Below are 17,880 nucleotides of genomic sequence, written 5' to 3'. Positions count from 1 at the left end.
CTGCAGGACTGAAGACGAGATTTTCCTACCACCCGAGGGCACCCGCCTCCTGCCCCCAATTCAACATCTCACACAAAAAAGCCCCGGGAGTAGCCGAGGATGACTCCCTGGGCCTCGCGGACATTCCCGGACAGACCACTGCCCGCCTCCTGGCCAGCCCCTTGCTCACTGCCCAACAATGCCACTCTTTTTTTTTTTTTTAAATACTCTTTTTAAAATATATTTTTATTGATTTTTTTAGAGAGGGACAGAGAGAAAAGCACCAATAATGAGAGGGAATCACCCATGGACGGCCTCTTGCACGCCCCCAGCGGGGGACCAGGCCTAAAACTTGGGCAGGTGACCTCACTGGGAGGCGAACCGGCCACCTTTGGGTGCGCGGGGTGACGCCCGACCAACCGAGCCACCCCGGCCGGGGCCCAGCAATGCAAGTCTTGCCGAGCCTTTCTCCCGAATAAAAGCAGAGGCTGAGAGGTGCTCAGATTTAATGTAACGTCCCCCAGCTCCGCTCCCTCAACGGGCCGAGCCTTGGGCAAAGCTGAGGCGGTCGCTGGGCCAGGTAATGGACATGCCGGGCACCGTCGGTCATACCCTGGGCCGGACAGCTCCCCCCAACCTCTGGTCAAGGTCCCAGCTCGAGTCACAGGGTCCGTGACTTGCCAGGAGCTGCGCTGGCCAGTCCCAGACGTCTCTCCGGGGGGCCACACGGACCATTCGCCGTCCGCGCAATGCCACTCACAGGGCCCGACGCCCACAGAACAACCACGACAGATACAGAAACGGGCTCCGAGGAGTTGGCCTACGGCCTACACGGAGCCAATCACCCCCATTTCCACGCCCATCCGTCCCCCTGAGCTGCGGGGCGATGTCCCGGGGAAATGCCGGTCCCCCCTTTGCTGGCCCTGCCTGGAGACAGCCTCTCCGGAGAGAAAGCCAACGAACAGGACGGAAAACGGACCCAAAATGCCCGGTTCCTTGGGACAATGATTCAGGTCTGCGAGACACGTTTTTATTCTTTTAATTTTTTTTTAAATATGTTTTTATTGATTTCCGATACGTTTCAAATATGTTTTCATTGCTGCCCCCGACTGGGGATCAAGCCCGCATCCTGGGCCTGTGACCTGAGCGGGAATCGAACCCGTGACCGCCTGGTTGCTAGGTCGACGCTCAACCGCGGAGCCACGCCGGCCGGGCTGGGTGTTCACTTTTTGATGGAATAACTGATTGCATCTCAAAACACATTAAGCGGAACACATCTCAAAGCGTCCATTCAAAGCTGAGGTCAGGAAATATTAAATCGGTTGCAGACATGGAAAGTGAATGACAGTTTCCAGAAGAACAGCGTCCCTTGGCGACAAGTGAAGATACGACGCGTCCTGGAGGTAAAATCGGGCAGAAGTAAATAACGACCTTGAAACCCGCCTGATCTTATTACCTAATGTCATTGCAATAAATTAAAAACAATAATTAATAAGCAAAGAACAAATACGCGAGCAGACTGTTTGCAGCTGAAATGTCTCTCCTGGACGGCGTTGCGTGATATTGCTCATGGTCTACGCCGGACAGCAAACTGGGTTTTTAACACATTCTAGACAATTTGGATTTGTTCTCATTGAGAGAAAAAATCTCTAAATTACCAATGGAACAAGCTTAAGACGTATGTATTAGACAATGAAAAATGTAAGAGAAACGATCTTCTTTCCAGAAAGTTTGTTTCTTTCTAAATTACCCAGACAAATATAATCCCTACTAACGAAAGAGACTCTTCTAACCATATATAATTTTGTAAACCCTGAAATAAGAATATTATTCTACGTTCAAATTGGTGAGGTCTTTTCAGGCCTGTTATGGGAAACCCGCTCTGGTTTGACCCTGTTCACGAAATCCTAAACCCTTTCCAGCTACTCCTTGGGGGGAGATATTTATTTAATCACCTTCCGCAATGACCTTCACCTGCAGACTGCATTCACGCGTCCAGCCCGCCGATGAAAATGGGAACCGTTTACTCATTTCGACGCCGTTGCATCCTGATGTTTATGGTTAAAAAGTCCTGTCTCACGGTGGCCGCTCAGCTGGACGCGTCGCCTGTCGTTGCCCCTGTCTCCCTGTGTCGGGAACGATGACCCCTTGGTCCCTCCCAGCTGTTGCGTGGCCCCTTCGGCGGCTGTGGTAAACGACGGTGTTATCAGCAACGCGCGTTGACCATGGGCCGGATTGATACACATACTAGGCCCAAAATGCACGCTCACGGTCGGTAAAATGTTCGTTTTTCTGGTCTACCATGTACTGCGTTCCACCAATGTGCTGCCAGGGGCGTGACGTGAGCAGGATGGACGCGCACGTCTCAGGGCCCCATGTGGATAAATGAATATACTCGGAACCTCCCAACCCAGCTTCATTTTACACCCAGGGAAACCGAGGCAAGTACAAGCCCACGAACTTTCCCATAACCCCTCAACTGGGACGGAGACAAGCTGGCATTTGAACCTAGGCTGGCAAGTTCTTGGCCATTCCTCTGAGCCGGGCAGGACGAGTAAACGAAATTTATATATAAAAGGGGAGGGAAAAGGGATCTGCACCCCCCGCGATCACTGCAGCACTATTCACGGGAGCCCAGGGAGGGAAGCAACCCAAGTCTTCATGGACGGAAGAGCCGATAAAGAATATGTGATAAAAAGCTGTGGTACGTCTACACCGTGGAATACTACGCAGCTGTGAAAAAGGTGGATCTCGTCCCCTTTGGGGCAGCAGGGAGGGACCTGCAGAGTCTTATGCTGAGTGAAATAAGCCAGGCAGAGAAAGACAAATGTCCCAGGATCTCACTTATATGTGGAATCTAATGAACAAAATAAACTGATGAACAAAACAGATCCAGAGACGTGGACGCATGGCGCAGACGGAGGGAGCTCAGAGGGAAGGCGGGAAGCAGGGCAGGAAGAGATGAACTTATAAGAACATAGGAGCAGCCCCGGGACACAGAGAATGGGCAGGTGGGGGCCTGGGGCGGGAGATGGACAGACGGGGGGAAGGGGGAGGAAATGGGGGGCATCTGTAATACTCTCCACAATAAAATAAATTTTAAAACAAGCATTTCTTTAAAGGATGGAGAATCACTTTGCCCGGAACAGATCAGATCCTGAGGCCTGGAGGAAAGGAACAGAGAGCCAAAAGGAGTTTGCAGACAGGGCGACAAGCAAGACAGGGACATGTTCAGAGACACGGCCGCCATCAAGAGGGAAATTTTGTGCAAAGAAGGCAATTTGCATGTTTCGCTACGTAGAGGTCACTCAGTGACCCCTACTCTCGAAATCTGTAGATGCCCAAGAAAAACGAAATGTCCGTTTCTTCCCTGGGTAACATCTGTCTATCTTCGTGTGTTTTTATTTTTATTTATTATTATTTTTTTAAATATATTTTTATTGATTTCAGAGAGGAAAGGAGAGGGAGAGAGAGAGACAGAAACATCAATGATGAGAGGGTCATTGATCGAGCCCACAACCCGGGCATGTGCCCTGACCGGGAATCGAACCCCGATCGCCTGGATCCTAGGTCGACGCTCAACCACTGACCGGCCGGGCTCTTTGTGTGTTTTTAAATCCTCATGCAAGGATATTTTTTCATTGCTTTTCAGAGAGAATGGAAGAGACAGAGACACAGAGAGAGAGAAACGTTGATGTGAGAGAGACACATCCATGGGTTGCCTCCTGCACACGCCCCGGTTGGGACCAGAGGATTCATCCTGCAACCAAGCTACATGCCCTTGGCCAGAATCGAACCCGAGACCCTGCAGTCTGAGGGCCGACAAGCTGTAACCACTGAGCCAAACCAACCAGGGCCCGTGAATCATTTTTAATAGTTATTTATTAGGATATTTTAATAGGATATTTAGTCGGACTTGCTAGGAGGCTATTAACACAGTGAACACCCCGTAGAGCCGACGTCTCCAACACGCCCGACGTCTGCCCGGCCCTGGGAACTGATTCATTTTCTCTCTGGTGAACATGACGGGACGCAGCCAATTTTAACCACCCCGCGTTAGGACGGACTTCTCGAGACAGAAAAGGAAGCCAGTGAATTGGAATCTCAGAGCGGAGATGGGGTTCCGAAGGCCCAAACCCCACCTTTCAGCAACGGCTTGGTTTCCGACGAGGGCGCTCGCTTTCCTGTGAAATCCCAGCCGTGAGAGAAGGCGGGAGAACTCGGTAAGAGCTGTGTCTTGCCGCTGCAGCAAGTTGCCACAAGCGATCTGGGACAACAGAGCACACAGGAATTATCTACGTTTCTATTTCCACGGCTTTTCCACCCCTACAGCAGGGCTGGGGAACCTTTCTTCGGCCAGGGGCCGTTGGGGTATTGATGACGTCACTCCCAGGCCATACAGAAAATCAACTTAAAAATTAGCTACGAAAAAGAAGCTCCTGGATGTGTTGGATTTTGAGTCCTTGGCAGGGCCGGACCAGGTGATTTCTCAGACATATAGGGCCCTGGGCCGGACCTGCCCAACCCATGCTCTAGCCCCGATTCTCGAAGCCAGCGACAGCCAGTTCTACCTTCTGACATTCCTTCACTCCGATTTATTCCCCTCCTTTGCCGTTTTCCACAACTTAAGGGTGTTTGTTCTTCAGTATTGCCCCGCTGGTGTGGCTCAGTGGTCGAGCATTGACCTGTGAAGCAGGAGGTCCAGGTTCAGTTCCCGCTCAGGGCTCGATCCCCAGCAGGGGGCGAGCAGGAGGCAGCCGATCAATGACTCTCATCATCCATGTTTCTCTCCCCCTTCCTCTCTCTCTAAAACAAATAGAAACATATTTTTAAAAATTTTTTAAATTGAAATATTAAGCTCCCCAGATAACGCAGATTATATTCCTCTTAGTTTTTATTTATTTATTTATTTATTTATTTATTTATTTATTTATTTATTTTATTATTATTTTTTCTATTTTTTTAAAATATATCTTTATTGATTTTACAGAGACGAAAGGAGAGGGAGAGAGAGAGACACAAACATCAACAATGAGAGAGTCATCGATCAGCTGCCCGGGCCTGTGCCCTGACCGGGAATCGAACCCAGATCACCTGGATCCTAGGTCGATGCTCAACCGCTGAGCCACGCCCAGCCGGGCTCCTCTTAGTTTTTAAAAAATATGTCTTTATTGATTTCAGAGAGAGGAAGGGAGGGAGAGAGAGAAACATCAATGAGGAGAGTCATGGATCGGCCGCCTCCTGCAGGCCCCCTACTGAGGATCGAACCCGCAACCCGGGCCTGTGCCCTGACCGGGAATCGAACCCTGACCTCCAGGTTCATAGGTCGATGCTCAGCCACTGAGCCCCGCCGGCCAGGCAGAATTCAGAATTTTAGATATGCAGCCTTACTGTCTGCGCTGTTAATTAAATGCACGGATGTGCATTCAGATACACGCGAAAGGAAAACCTCTGGGGGAATCAGTAAGACGCCGTAACGTTAACGTTTACTGCGAAACTGGGCTGTATCCTTTTGTGAATAACTAATAATTCAATATCTACGCCTGCACATGGATTGTCAAATCGATTTAGTACTTAAAAACAAAAACAAACAAACAAAAAACAACCACCCCTGGCCCAACAGACGCCGATTTGTGGTTTGCGCAAATACACAGACGCGTCGCCTCCAACCCTCACGAGCAAAATTGCGACGTTTACAGGTTGCGGGGAAATCAATTCCACCTTTTAAGCCCCTATTACCCGCCCGGTTCCCTTGTCAAGGTCCGGGTGAGATATCGTTCGCAAAAGCCATCTAAAAAATACATAAATATAGGAGCGAAAGGGTGGCACTGGGCTGATGGTTTCTGCATTTTTATGCTCCCCAATCCCTGTTCAATGCGGAGCCACAGCGCAGTAAATGGAGCGATCGCTCAGGGCTCGGGTGCGCACAAGTGCGCGCCGACACCTCCGTAATCAAGGAAACGATTGATCTTCCCTCCCGGGTGGGCTCGGCCGCCCCTATCGGGAGGTTTTCTGTCTGAATCGCAGGCAGCCGTTCCTGAGGTTAACTCCGCAGACCCCAGCGTGGCCAACGGGTTACGAAAGGCATTTCAATCTTTCACCCGGTTTCTCTTTTTTCCCATTTCTTCCTGTCTTTCCTCATTTTAAATGTACTTTTATTTAAATGGCTCGTTAGGAGGACGATCGCCGGCCGGTTGGCTTGTGAAACGAGAGCCCTAATTGCGTCTGGGGGCCCCTCACTCACCCCCTCGTAGGCCCACGAAGCGGCTATTCGGGGATTTATTTTTTTCCCCCGCCACTGAGTCAGCTCAGGAAACGGTAAGAAACAGAGTCCGAGGGTCAGAATCACACTGAGAACCACAGTCTCCAAGGTCAGTGTTCTGTGGCCACGAGGACACGGGCCACACGCCAGGACCCACGAATATAACGAAGCACAGTGGTTGTGTTTCCTCGCGTGGGTGTCCCCTGTGACCCCCAGAACAGACGCCTTGGCCGGGCCTGGCGTCTCCTCATTTCCCCTTATGAGGCCTTTTAGCGCCTACGATTCACGGGTGGGGAACCTTTTATCGCCCGAGGGCCATTTGGATGTTTCTAATGTCATTCCAGGGCCATACAAAGCGATCAACTTAAAAATTAGCTATAGCCCAGCCGCCGTGGCTCAGGGGTTGAGCATCGACCTAGGATCCAAGAGATCGGGGTTCAGTTCCCGGTCGGGGCACATGCCCGGGTTGCGGGTTCGATCCGCACTTGGGGGCTTGCAGGAGGCCGCCGATCAATGATTCTCATCATTGATGTTTCTCTCTCTCTCTCTCTCTCTCTGAAATTAATATATTTTTTAATTAGCTATGAAAAAAAGCTCCGAAATTCACCGACTTGCGAGTCCCACCCGTGGCTGCCCGAGTTAAAAAGTACACAGCCCACTTTCTAGGGCAGGCGAGGCGCGTGAGAAACGTGGGATCCCCGTCACATAACCGCCGCCTGGTTAGACGTTGCTGAGAAATTTTTAACTGGGAACCTGCACGGCCGGGACGTAGCCCGACCTGACCAGCATGGGGTTGAACTAATACACCGAACGTGGCCGTTTCTAGAGACCTTCGCACCACTGCGCTATTGGAAACAGAAGGCCGCTCTGCCCAGGCCTGCGTCTCACGGCCTCAGTCCGGGTGTCACAGAATCATCGGACGACCCGCGTGGGCCGTCTGCCTGCCCCGGGTGTTGGAAGGAAAGGGGGGGCTCCTATTTCTGCTAAAAGCTGTGGGCCCCCGACCACGAAGTGCAACCGTCGTCTAAATCACCCCTTGTTTGCGTCTTTAAAACGCTCGCAGCGGTTCAAGACTCCAACAGAAACGCAGTAAACTCCCGAAAGATTCGAGCCAGTGGAACCGTTGCTTCTCATGTTCAGCTCACCCTCCCGAGCGCGATCATGTTCTCAATTCTATTATTTTTTTGACAGACGCGTCCCTTTATATGAGGCACGTAGACCAAGGACCAGCACATACTCACGCCGGCTGTCACCTGCCAGTCGGCGCTACCAGACTGAAAATCAAGACGTAATAAAACGATTAGGCCGTCCGTCGGAGTATTGACCGTCTGTGCGATGCTCACGAGACACAGCGGAACAAATGGAACGTTCGAAACAGGAGGAAAAAATAGAAATAAAATAAAATTAAAATAAAATAAAATAAAATAAAATAAAATAAAATAAAATAAAATAAAATAAAATAAATAAAATAAAATAAAATAAAATAATAAAATAAAATAAAATAAAATAAAATCATTAAATTAAATTAAAATAAAATAAAATAAAATAAAATAATAAAATAAAAAATAAAATAAAATAAAGTAAAGTAAAGTAAAGTAAAATAATAAAAAAATAAAATAAAATAATAAAATAAAAAATAAAATAAAATAAAAAAATAAAATAAAATAAAATAATAAAATAAAGTCAAATAAAATAATAAAATAAAATAAAATAAAATAATAAAATAAAATAATAATAAAATAAAATATAAAATAAAATAAATAAAATAAATTATAAAATAAAATTAATAAAATAAAATATAAAATAAAATAAAATAATAAAATAAAATAAAATAATAAAATAATAAAATAGAATAAAAATAAAATAATAAAATAAAATAAAATAAATAAAATAAAATAAAATATAAAATAAAATAAAATATAAAATAAAATAAAATATAAAATAAAATGTAAAATAAAATAAAATAATAAAATAAAATAAATAAAATAAAATAATAAAATAAAATAAAATAAATAAAATAAAATAAAATAATAAAATAAAATAAAATAAAATAAAATAAAATAAAATAAAATAAAATAAAATAAATGGGTTATAGGAGATGCCACGCACCGGGCGTGGGCGACAAAGCCCTGTGGGCAGACGCCCCCCGAGACGCGTGAGCGGCGGGTGCTTTCCGCTTGAGTGGGGCACTTACCGTCCTCCGTGGGCACGTAGATGTTCAGATAGAGACAGTCTTCGTTCTGGTCCTGCACGTAGGTCATTAACGTATCCAGATTGGCGGTAAACCACACGGGAAGCATGTCGTGCAGCAGGGACCTCTCATCCAGGTGCTGGGGACACACGGCCGCAAACTGGGTGGCGTTGCGAACCCCGGTCCACGAGGAGGGGGGCTCGGGCGGCTGGAACCGCCTCTCTCCCGTGGGGGGCGAGGCATAGGGGACCCCCAGGTACTGCTCCACCGGCCCCAAAATCTCATTGGGCAACGGCGTTCTCAGGCCTCGGATCTTGCCGTAATTGGTGTTGACCACGGGGTACTGGGCCTGGCCGTCGATGAGCGTGAACTTGATGGCCAGGGCGGTGATCCACAGGAGCGCGTTGGAGTTCACCATGACGCAGGCCGGCGTGAGGAACAGAGGAAGCCATACCAGTCCCCGGGGTCTCGACATGGTTCACAGCCACATCCGGGGGCGTCCGGGAGGCACGACTCCAAGCAGACAGGGCCGGGCAGCCAGCCGCAGACGCTAAGGGCTTTCCGGGGAGCCGGGCACCCGGCAGAGGAGGTGGGCTCGGGAGGAAGCCTCGTGCGTGGGGCATAGACAGAGATGCAGGTCAGGCGCACACCCCGCAGTGCTCCGGGCAGCCCATGGCGGGCAGCAGCCTCCTGTCAATCCTGGAGCCCGACTGCGGCGAGGGCGAGGCTCCGAGGAAGCGGGGACCCTCCGACTCCTGCCCGGGGCGAGGATTCCTTAGGGAGACTCCAGGGCCGAGCGGTCAGCCTGATGGGGAGAGAAAGCAGACAGACATCGTGAGACCAAGGCCCCGGCCAGCTGCGCCCTTAGCTCTTCCATGCCTCCTTCCACCCCACGATGAAATTATTATTTTTTTAAATATGTTTTTAGCACAGCCGGGCGTGGCTCAGCGGTTGAGCGTCGATCTAGGATCCAGGCGATCGGGGTTCGATTCCCGGTCAGGGCACGTGCCCAGGTTGTGGGCTCCATCAATGACTCTCTCATCATGGATGTTTCTATCTCTCTCTCCCTCTCCTTTCCTCTCTCTGAAATCAATAAAGATATATTTAAAAAAATAAAATAAAATATGTTTTTATTGATTTCAGAGAGAAGAAGAGAGAGAGAGAAACATCTATGATGAAAGAGTCATGGATCGGCTGCCTCCTGCTCGCCCCCTGCTGGCGATCGAGCCCACAACACGGGCATGTGCCCCAACCGGGAATCGAACCGCGACCTCCAGGTTCATGGGTCGATGCTCAACCGCTGAGCTACACTGTCCTGGCCATAAGTCTTTCTTGAATGAACAAACAATTCCCCAAACGTTACCCACTAACGATCGACAAGGTTGGCCCGCCTCGGGGTGGGAGGCCCCAAAGCACTGTTTCTCTGACGTTGCAGGTGACCGTCCCATTTCCTAAGGAGATATACCTGGAGCTCTACCTTCCCCAGGACAGCTGGGCCAAACGGGCACCAGGACACATGGGTATTTATGAGATGACACGAAAGAAACACCGAGGGTAGCCCGGATTCGAATCCTTCTCAGGTGACTCAGCCGCGCACTCGTTTAGGCCGCGAACACCGTCACCCGGAACCTCAGCTTCCGTGGGAAAACCAAACGAGACGATGCAGCTCAAGGACAAGCCGTGGTGCTCGTGACATCGAGGCGTCACCCGTAATTAAACATGTCGATAGCTGTCCTGACACCCCCGAGGAAGGAATGCTGCATGCCTTCCAGGGTAACGCCTGCCGCCTATTTAAAAAGCTTATAGCCGCCCAGCTGGGCGTGGCTCAGCAGTTGAGCACTGACCTAAGATCCAGGCGATTAGGGTTCGATTCCCGGTCAGGGCACATGCCCGGGATGCAGGCTAGGCAGCCAGTCAATGACTCTCATCATTGATGTTTCTATCTCTCTCTCTCCCTCTCCTTTCCTCTCTCTGAAATCAATAAAGATATACTTTTTAAAAAAATAAAAATTAAAAATAAAAAGCTTATAGCAGCCCTGGCCGGCGTGGCTCAGTGGCTGAGGGTCAGCCTGTGAACCAGGAGGTCAAGGTTCCATTTCTGGTCAGGGCACATGCCTGGGCTGTGACCTCGATCCCCAGCAGGGGGCGAGCAAGAGGCAGCCGACCCATGACTCTCATCATTGGTGTTTCTCTCTCTCTCTCTCTCTAAAATCAATAAAAACGTATTTTTAAAAAATCCTTCTTTCATTTGTTGAGTGTCGGTGGAGTCAAGGTTTAAAGGCCCCCCCCCCCCAATTTGTCTGGCGGTGGATCACAGCACCCTCACCGGATAAACCACAGCTCATTCGACCTTAGAGAATCATGCGCATGACTGGAAGGTATCAGAAATGATCCATTAGGGATGGAAACCTTTCTTTTTTTGGTCTTTTTAAAAAATATTTTAATTACAGTTGACATTCAATATTATTTCGTATTAGTTTCAGGTGTACAGCACAGCGGTTGGACATTTATATAATTTACAAAGCGATCCCCCCAATAATTCTAGGGCCCACCTGGCACCAACACGTAGTTATTACAATATTATCGACTATACTCCCTGCGCTGTGCTTTACGTCCCTATAGCTGTTCTGTAAATGCCAATCTGTACTTTTTAATCCTTCCACTTTTTCACCCAGCACCGAACCCCTCCAGACAGCTCTCAGTCTGTCCTCTGTATCTACCGGTCTGTTTCTGTTTTGCTTATTTTTTCTATTTATAGTCGACATATAAGTGAGATCATATGGTATTTGTCTTTCTCTGTCTGACGTATTACACTCAGCATCCCACCCTCTAGGTTCATCCATCCTGTTGCAAACGGTAAGATTTCATTCTTTTTCATGGCCGAGTAATATTCCTCCATTCTACAACTCAAAAAAAAAAAAAAAACCAACACCACCACAAACTCATTTGTAAAGATACTGTGTGTTTCTGGACTGGAACTTAACTATGCATTGCATTTAAGTGAACAGCTGAGCAGGATATTTCAACACGATCAGTATTGTTTAAATGACATATTCAACCTGAATCTCTCGTGGAACCATAATACCTTTGGGGGACATGCCATAGACCGTGATATCCTGCCTCAGGTTAATCAGAGTTGTATGAAAATGCTCAAAAAAATCTGACGGTAACGTGGAAAGCAAAAAACAGCCCAGTGCCCGGGGGCTGATTTACGTGTGTGTAGCCGCCGCCGTTTTTCATTTTTACTGTCGACGTCTGGACATCTGCCAGGCTCTGACCCAATGTCTGAGTAACGGAGAGACAGACAAAAACAGGAGGGAGGGGATGACACGTTTGGAGTCTTCCGTTTTCCTGAAAACCATCCCGCTTTTGAGCACGAGATCCTTTTTTTCTGGCCTCCCTCGAGATAACGGGATGCCATTCATTTCTGAACCTGATGGATCTGCTGTTTGAACGCTGCCTGAGAGCTGCAGACAGTGATTCAACCTCCCCCCCTCCCCAGGCTTTAGGTGGATGGTCTTATCCACGGGGCTGCAGCGGATAGAAAAGGGGTCAAGATACAGACAAAAATGCACACTCAACAAACGCACGATGCTGGGATTTTTATTTTTTATTTTCTTGGCTAATCTTCACCTGAGGATATTTTTTTTTCCATTGACTTTTAGACAGAGTGGAAGGGAGGGAGGGGAAAGTGAGAAAAAGAGAGAGAGAGAAACATCCATGTGGGAGAGACACATCGATGGGTCGCCTCCTACCTGCGCCCCGACCTGGACCAGGGATAAAACCTGCAACCCAGGTACGTGCCCTTCACTGGGAATCGAACCCGGGACCCTTCGGTGGGCAAGCTGATGCTCTCTAACCACTGAGCCACACTGGTCGGGGCTCTGCTGGGATTCTGAACACAGACCTGCTCAAAAGCATCTTGGGCGCTGGGACAACAATGCACAGGCCCTGGGCTCAGCAAAGCGTTGCTCTAGAGCAAGTAAATTAAATTATTTGAGGCCCTCACGACTGAGGTGTTTAGATGCTAGCGTAGCCCTCCACCCCCTTTTATCCACGGGGGATACGTTCCAAGACCCGCAGGGGATGCCTGAAACTGTGGGGAGCACCAGACCTTCTATATGCTGATTTTTCCTACACAGACACACCTATATAAAGTGAATTTATCAATTAGACACAGAAAGATATTAACAACAAGCAATAATGAAATAGAAACATTGTAACAACCGACTGTAATTAAGTTACGGGAATGTGTCAAAATATCCTGTTACACTGTATCCATCCTTCCGGAGACGATGTGAGATGATAGAGTGACTAATAGATTTGGGGATTTTTCACCTTTTCGCTTGAAGGGAGCAGGGAATGGCTTCTCTTTGGCATAGCCCAACTCTCAGCATCGCTACTCTTGCACTTTGGGGCAATTACGGAGTCAAATAAGGGCGACTTGACCACAAGGCCTGTGACACCCCGACGGTCGATCTGATCACCCGGATGGATACTACGTGGCTAACACGTGGGGAGCAGCTACCACGTGGCGACGCCAGAAAAAGGGCCGATTCGGGTCCCTGTTGGAGGCAGTGGGACTTGCGAGCTTTCATCACACGTTTTATTTACTTTTATCTATTATTCTTATTTTTATTTTTATTTATTTATTTTTTAAATATTTTATTTATTTATTTTTAATATGTATTGATTTCAGAGAGAGGAAAGGAGATGGAGAGAGACAGATGGAAACATCAGTGATGAGAGAGTCATTGATCGAGCCCACAACCCGGGCATGTGCCCTGACCGGGAATCGAACCCCGATCGCCTGGATCCTAGGTCGACGCTCAACCGCTGAGCCATGCCCGGCTGCGCTCTTATTTTATTTTTAAATGTATCATTGTTGTTGGAAGCATTACAGATGTTCTCTTTTTCCCCCCATCGACCCTCCTGCCCCACCCCACAGCCCAGGCCTTCCCCGACTATTGTCTGTGTCCACGGCTCATGCACATGTGCTTGTAAATTCTCTGGTTAATCTCTCCCCCCCCACCGACGCCCGCTGTCCCTCTGAGATTCCTTCCACTTTTTCTTTCTTTTCTTTTTTCCTTCCACTTTTTCAGACGGCCAGCCATTGACAACGTGTCAGTGGCACGTTTCTGGAATTTTCCATTTAATATTCTCGGGCCGTGGTTGACCGAGGGCGGCCGATCCCAGGGAAACGGAAAAAAGAGGGGCTACTGTGGCTGTCTGGGGATTAAAAGCGAGAGTCCGTTCAAAGCACCGTCATCTACAGTCCCTGGAAGGCGGAGTTCAGTACAGAGAGAATTCAGTTGCCGGAAGTGTCCAGGGCTTATCGTGTGAGCTCCTGGAGGGATTGTGGCTCATGCCCTTGGTTCTCTCACTCAAGGAGGGTGGATGGGAGTGTCCACAGACCACCTATTCGATTACAATGCAGCGTTTGCATCTGAGTGTATCATCAAGTCACCCCCTGTCTACACGTCTGTCCCCCCAAGGTCCTGAGGGCCGCGGGGATATAACGGACCAACAGGGCCTCGGAGGAGGAGCCCAGGGGCACCTGAGACTCACCAGGTCCACGTTATGCGTTCAAAATAGTCCTAACTTCAGAGCCACCGGATTTGCTCAGTTTTTGTTTTTGTTTTTAATGTGGCTCATTTGCCCACACAAAAAAAATACACTGTAAAAGCTAAGGTCTCCCACCCTCAGCACCGTCGACTTTTTGGGACCATGTAATTCTTCCTTTTTAATATAAGTTTTTATTGATTTCAGAGAGAGGAAGGGAGAGGGAGCGAGAGAGAGAAACAGCAGTGATGAGAGAGTCGTGGATCGGCTGCCTCCTGCACGCCCCCTGCTGGGGATCGATCCTGCAACCTGGGCACGTGCCCTGACTGGGAATCGAACCCGCAACCTTTCAGTGCACAGGACAATGCTCATCCCACTGAGCCACGCCGGCCAAAGCAAGGATAGCTTTTAATTAAAGGAATGTATATGAAATATTAATGGAAATAAATACCCAAAGCCTTCCTGTTTCTTTTTTTGTTTGTTTTTAAAGGCTCTAACAGCTATTCCCAAATGGTGTGTAACTTATCGATAATCTCATTTCCCGTCCTTTGGGTTTTGTTTCTGGTGAGAACTCAACCTTTTCTATGACATCTTTTTGAGAACACGGAGCTCAGCCCTGAGGTGGGGCCGCGCACCTGTTACCTCCACGCTTAGCCTCGGCTCCGTGCATGGGCTCACAACACACACATGCACACGCACATGCACACACACACACATGCACACACATACATGCACACACAGATGCATGCACACACACGCATGCACACACACATGCACACACAGATGCATGCACACACACGCATGCACACACACATGCACACACACTATAGTCTATAACCCAGATGTCCATGAATAGGACCACCAATAAGTAAATGCTGGCATAGTTAACCGGAATACTACACAGCACTGAAAAATGGGTAAACCGGAGATTATCTGTTATCAAAACGGATCACACAGCGCGGAAGAGGACATATGGTATGATCTCGCTTATATAATATTATGTAAAAACTAAACGACTGCTCCGAACTACATTTGTGCTAAAATAGTAAACTAGCAAAGACACCGTTAAAACCAAATTCTGGGATAGTAACTGCCTCTGAGCGGTGGGCGGGACGTGCCTCAGACGGACGTACAAAAATGTGAGCAATGTCCGACTTTGTGCTCCGGCAATGGGCATGTTTGTTTGAATTTTATTTTTAAATGTGTATCTAACGCACATTCTTCTTGAATCCTTGGCCGTGCCGATTTTAATCGAGACACATGTCTATACAATTTGACTCAGTAACTTTATTTTCGCATGTACTGTCCAAATATCTCAGATTTTAAAAAACAAATCAAAAACGTGCGTCGTTTTTGTCCAAGGTGATGCTACACACCCAAGGGAAGGGACCGCTGGCCTGCACAGACCATAAAAAGCCACAGGTTCCTGAGGGCATCGTGCAAACGGAGAGAGAGGTCACCTCGGACCGCGGCGGGCTGTGTCACTAACTGGCCGGGGGACCTTTGTCACATCCCTTCGCGCCCCAGGCCCCAGCTCCCACCGCGAGGACACGGCCAAGGTCACCCCTTCAGCTGCCTGCGGCCAGCGGATGCTCTGAAAATTCAGTGTCATCCCCGAAACAGAGGCGACGGGGGATACGGAAGCCCGTGGGAACGCCAAGTCCTGCGGTTGAAATAAGAAGCCGAAAGCGCCCTGAGATAACGGGGGCCGGGGGGACGCGGGCCGGCTCCGTGTGCAGGAGTCGTCCCTGTGGAAAGAATCACACGTCTCTCTATTTTGTGAGTGTATCGGAAGCCGGCGGGCCATCCAAACCCAGCGAAGGCCCGGCTGGCGTGTCTCAGAGGTTGAGCGTCGACCTAGGAACCAGGAGGTCGTGGGTTCGATTCCCGGTCAGGCCACAGGCCCGGGTTGCAGGCTCAATCCCCCGTCGGGGGCCTGCAGGAGGCGGTCGATCCATGACTCTCTCTCTCTTTCAAAATCAATAAAAACACACTCAATAAATAATGCAAACATTATTCTAAAACATACCCTCAAATGATTAAAAAGAAAACTAAAGCAAATAAAAATCACACCGCGAAGCAGCAGCAGGGCCAGCTTACAACAAAGATGCTCCCAAACTCACAGGCCCGTGTGTTTTTTTCCCCGCTAAACCCTGCACCCGCCTCGTAAACGCTAACAGCTCCGTGAAGGGCGCCGGGGGCCCAAGGCCCTCTTGTCCTTTGCATTTGCACCTAGTCCAGCCACCCCGGGGAGGCCCTACGGGACGTTGCGACGCAGGGTCACCCTCCACATCGCCCCCCAGAGCATCAGCCTCCTCGGAGCGGCCGGCAAGGAGACTTTTGCAGGGACATCTGAGGCTGGCCGGTGGTTTCGAACGCAGCCGAGAGCAGCCAAGTGCCTGCGGGCGAGACAATAACCCGTCTTCGGCTCTGGTTTCCCGCCCGGGGCCCTGCACCTTCTATAACGGTCCCTTCGGGTCTCCTGATGGGAGCCGTCACGGCCTGAGCGGCGAGTCCACCGCCGCCCGAGAGCCTGACGTCAGGAGCCTGCATCTCGCCTGCACCGCGGCTGGAAGCCTCACCCCCCCCCCCACCCCGAGGTGCCCGGGGCTGCTGCTCCCACGGCTGCTGGTGTGTGGCCAACGCGGGGCCTCCCGAGACCAGGCCTCGGCTTTATGTCCAGGCTCCTCCAGACGGGGAAGGAGAATGACACCTTCCCGAACTCACAGAGTCAGTGCCACTGTGATCCCCGCTCACGGTGCCAGTCGGGGGGCTGGAAATATTGGGGGGCGGGATAGTATATGATTGTCTAACCTCGAAGCTGTAGGCCCGAAACCAATACCGAATAAAATAAGAGGCCCGCGCGGTGCTGCTCTGTGGTTAGCGTGTCAACCTGCATGCCTACGGGTTGCGGGTTCGAGTCCAAAGTCCAGGCACGTAGCGGGGTTGCAGGTTCGAATCCAGGCCCCCATTGGGGAAAGCGGGGGAGGCAACCAATCGATGTCTCTCTCTCTCACTCGCAGTCTCTCTAAAAAAATTTTTAAAAAATCAATGGAAAAAAATACACTTGGGTGAAGGTTAACAAAAAAAAATAATTAAAAAAAAATTAAAATTAAATAAAGTTGAAAGACAATAGCAATCGTAATAAAGCCCGTGAAGTATTAAAAAAAAGTCACAATTCGGAAGACAAGGGACTCGCAGAAAGTGCTGTGACGGCTTATTTAAGGGCAGGCGCTGGGAAGACGTGAGTGCGCGTTAAAAGCCTTTGATAAAACAGATAAATCTCGGCGATAAAAATATCAGACGGGCCGTTTGTTTTCTCCACGGTCGCCTTTCGGATTTGCATGTTCATGACCAAAAGGGCCAGGGCCTCCGTCTCCGCGCACGACACGTTGTCTTTGGAAAGGAAAAATCAGCTTCTTTTTGTTTTATTTCGTCTGTTTTTACGGCAGGAAACCTGAAGGAACGCTCGGCGATCACGTCGGACAGAAGGAAGGATTCGTCGAAGGGCAAAGACGACCTCCTAGAACGGAGAAACGCGGCACAGACGTTTTCCCCGCGAGCAGGGACGACGGAAATTACGCGTTCCCCTGTAAAGAAACGCCGGAGAGCCAACCTGGGGGGCCGGGGGGGGCCCCGATTTTGACAGGCGGCAGGAAGCCCTGGCGCTCAGGTGGATGAGAAAAATCGGTAAATAACCCGTATTTCATCGCTGCCCTAAAAACCCGAATTCTGGCGGGTTCTGGGCCACGTGGGGCAGACAGCTGGCTCGAATTCCTGACACGCGGGGCTTGAATTCGCCCCCGAACCGCAGACAGACGTAACCACCAGCTGCGAACTTGGTTAAAAACACGCCGTTTCGGAAATTCAGCGCCAGGGGGACAAG

General features: G+C 49.4%; 1 protein-coding gene across 4 annotated transcripts in view; it reads right to left on the bottom strand.

The window, feature by feature from the left end:
- LOC308551174 (neuroligin-4, X-linked) overlaps positions 1-17,880 on the bottom strand; it is a 132,211-nt gene that overhangs the window by 83,479 nt on the left and 30,852 nt on the right. For all 4 annotated transcript variants that reach the window (XM_081125590.1, XM_081125593.1, XM_081125592.1 and 1 more), the window contains exon 4: positions 8,436-9,237. In XM_081125590.1, coding sequence (XP_080981716.1) covers positions 8,436-8,907 — 472 coding nt within the window. In that variant the 5' untranslated portion in view covers positions 8,908-9,237. The remainder of the gene's footprint in view (positions 1-8,435; positions 9,238-17,880) is intronic.

This window comes from Miniopterus schreibersii, assembly GCF_964146895.1.
Source record: "Miniopterus schreibersii genome assembly, chromosome: X".
Classification (NCBI taxonomy): Eukaryota; Metazoa; Chordata; class Mammalia; order Chiroptera; family Miniopteridae; genus Miniopterus; species Miniopterus schreibersii.
This window is presented reverse-complemented; position numbering and strand designations above follow the sequence as displayed.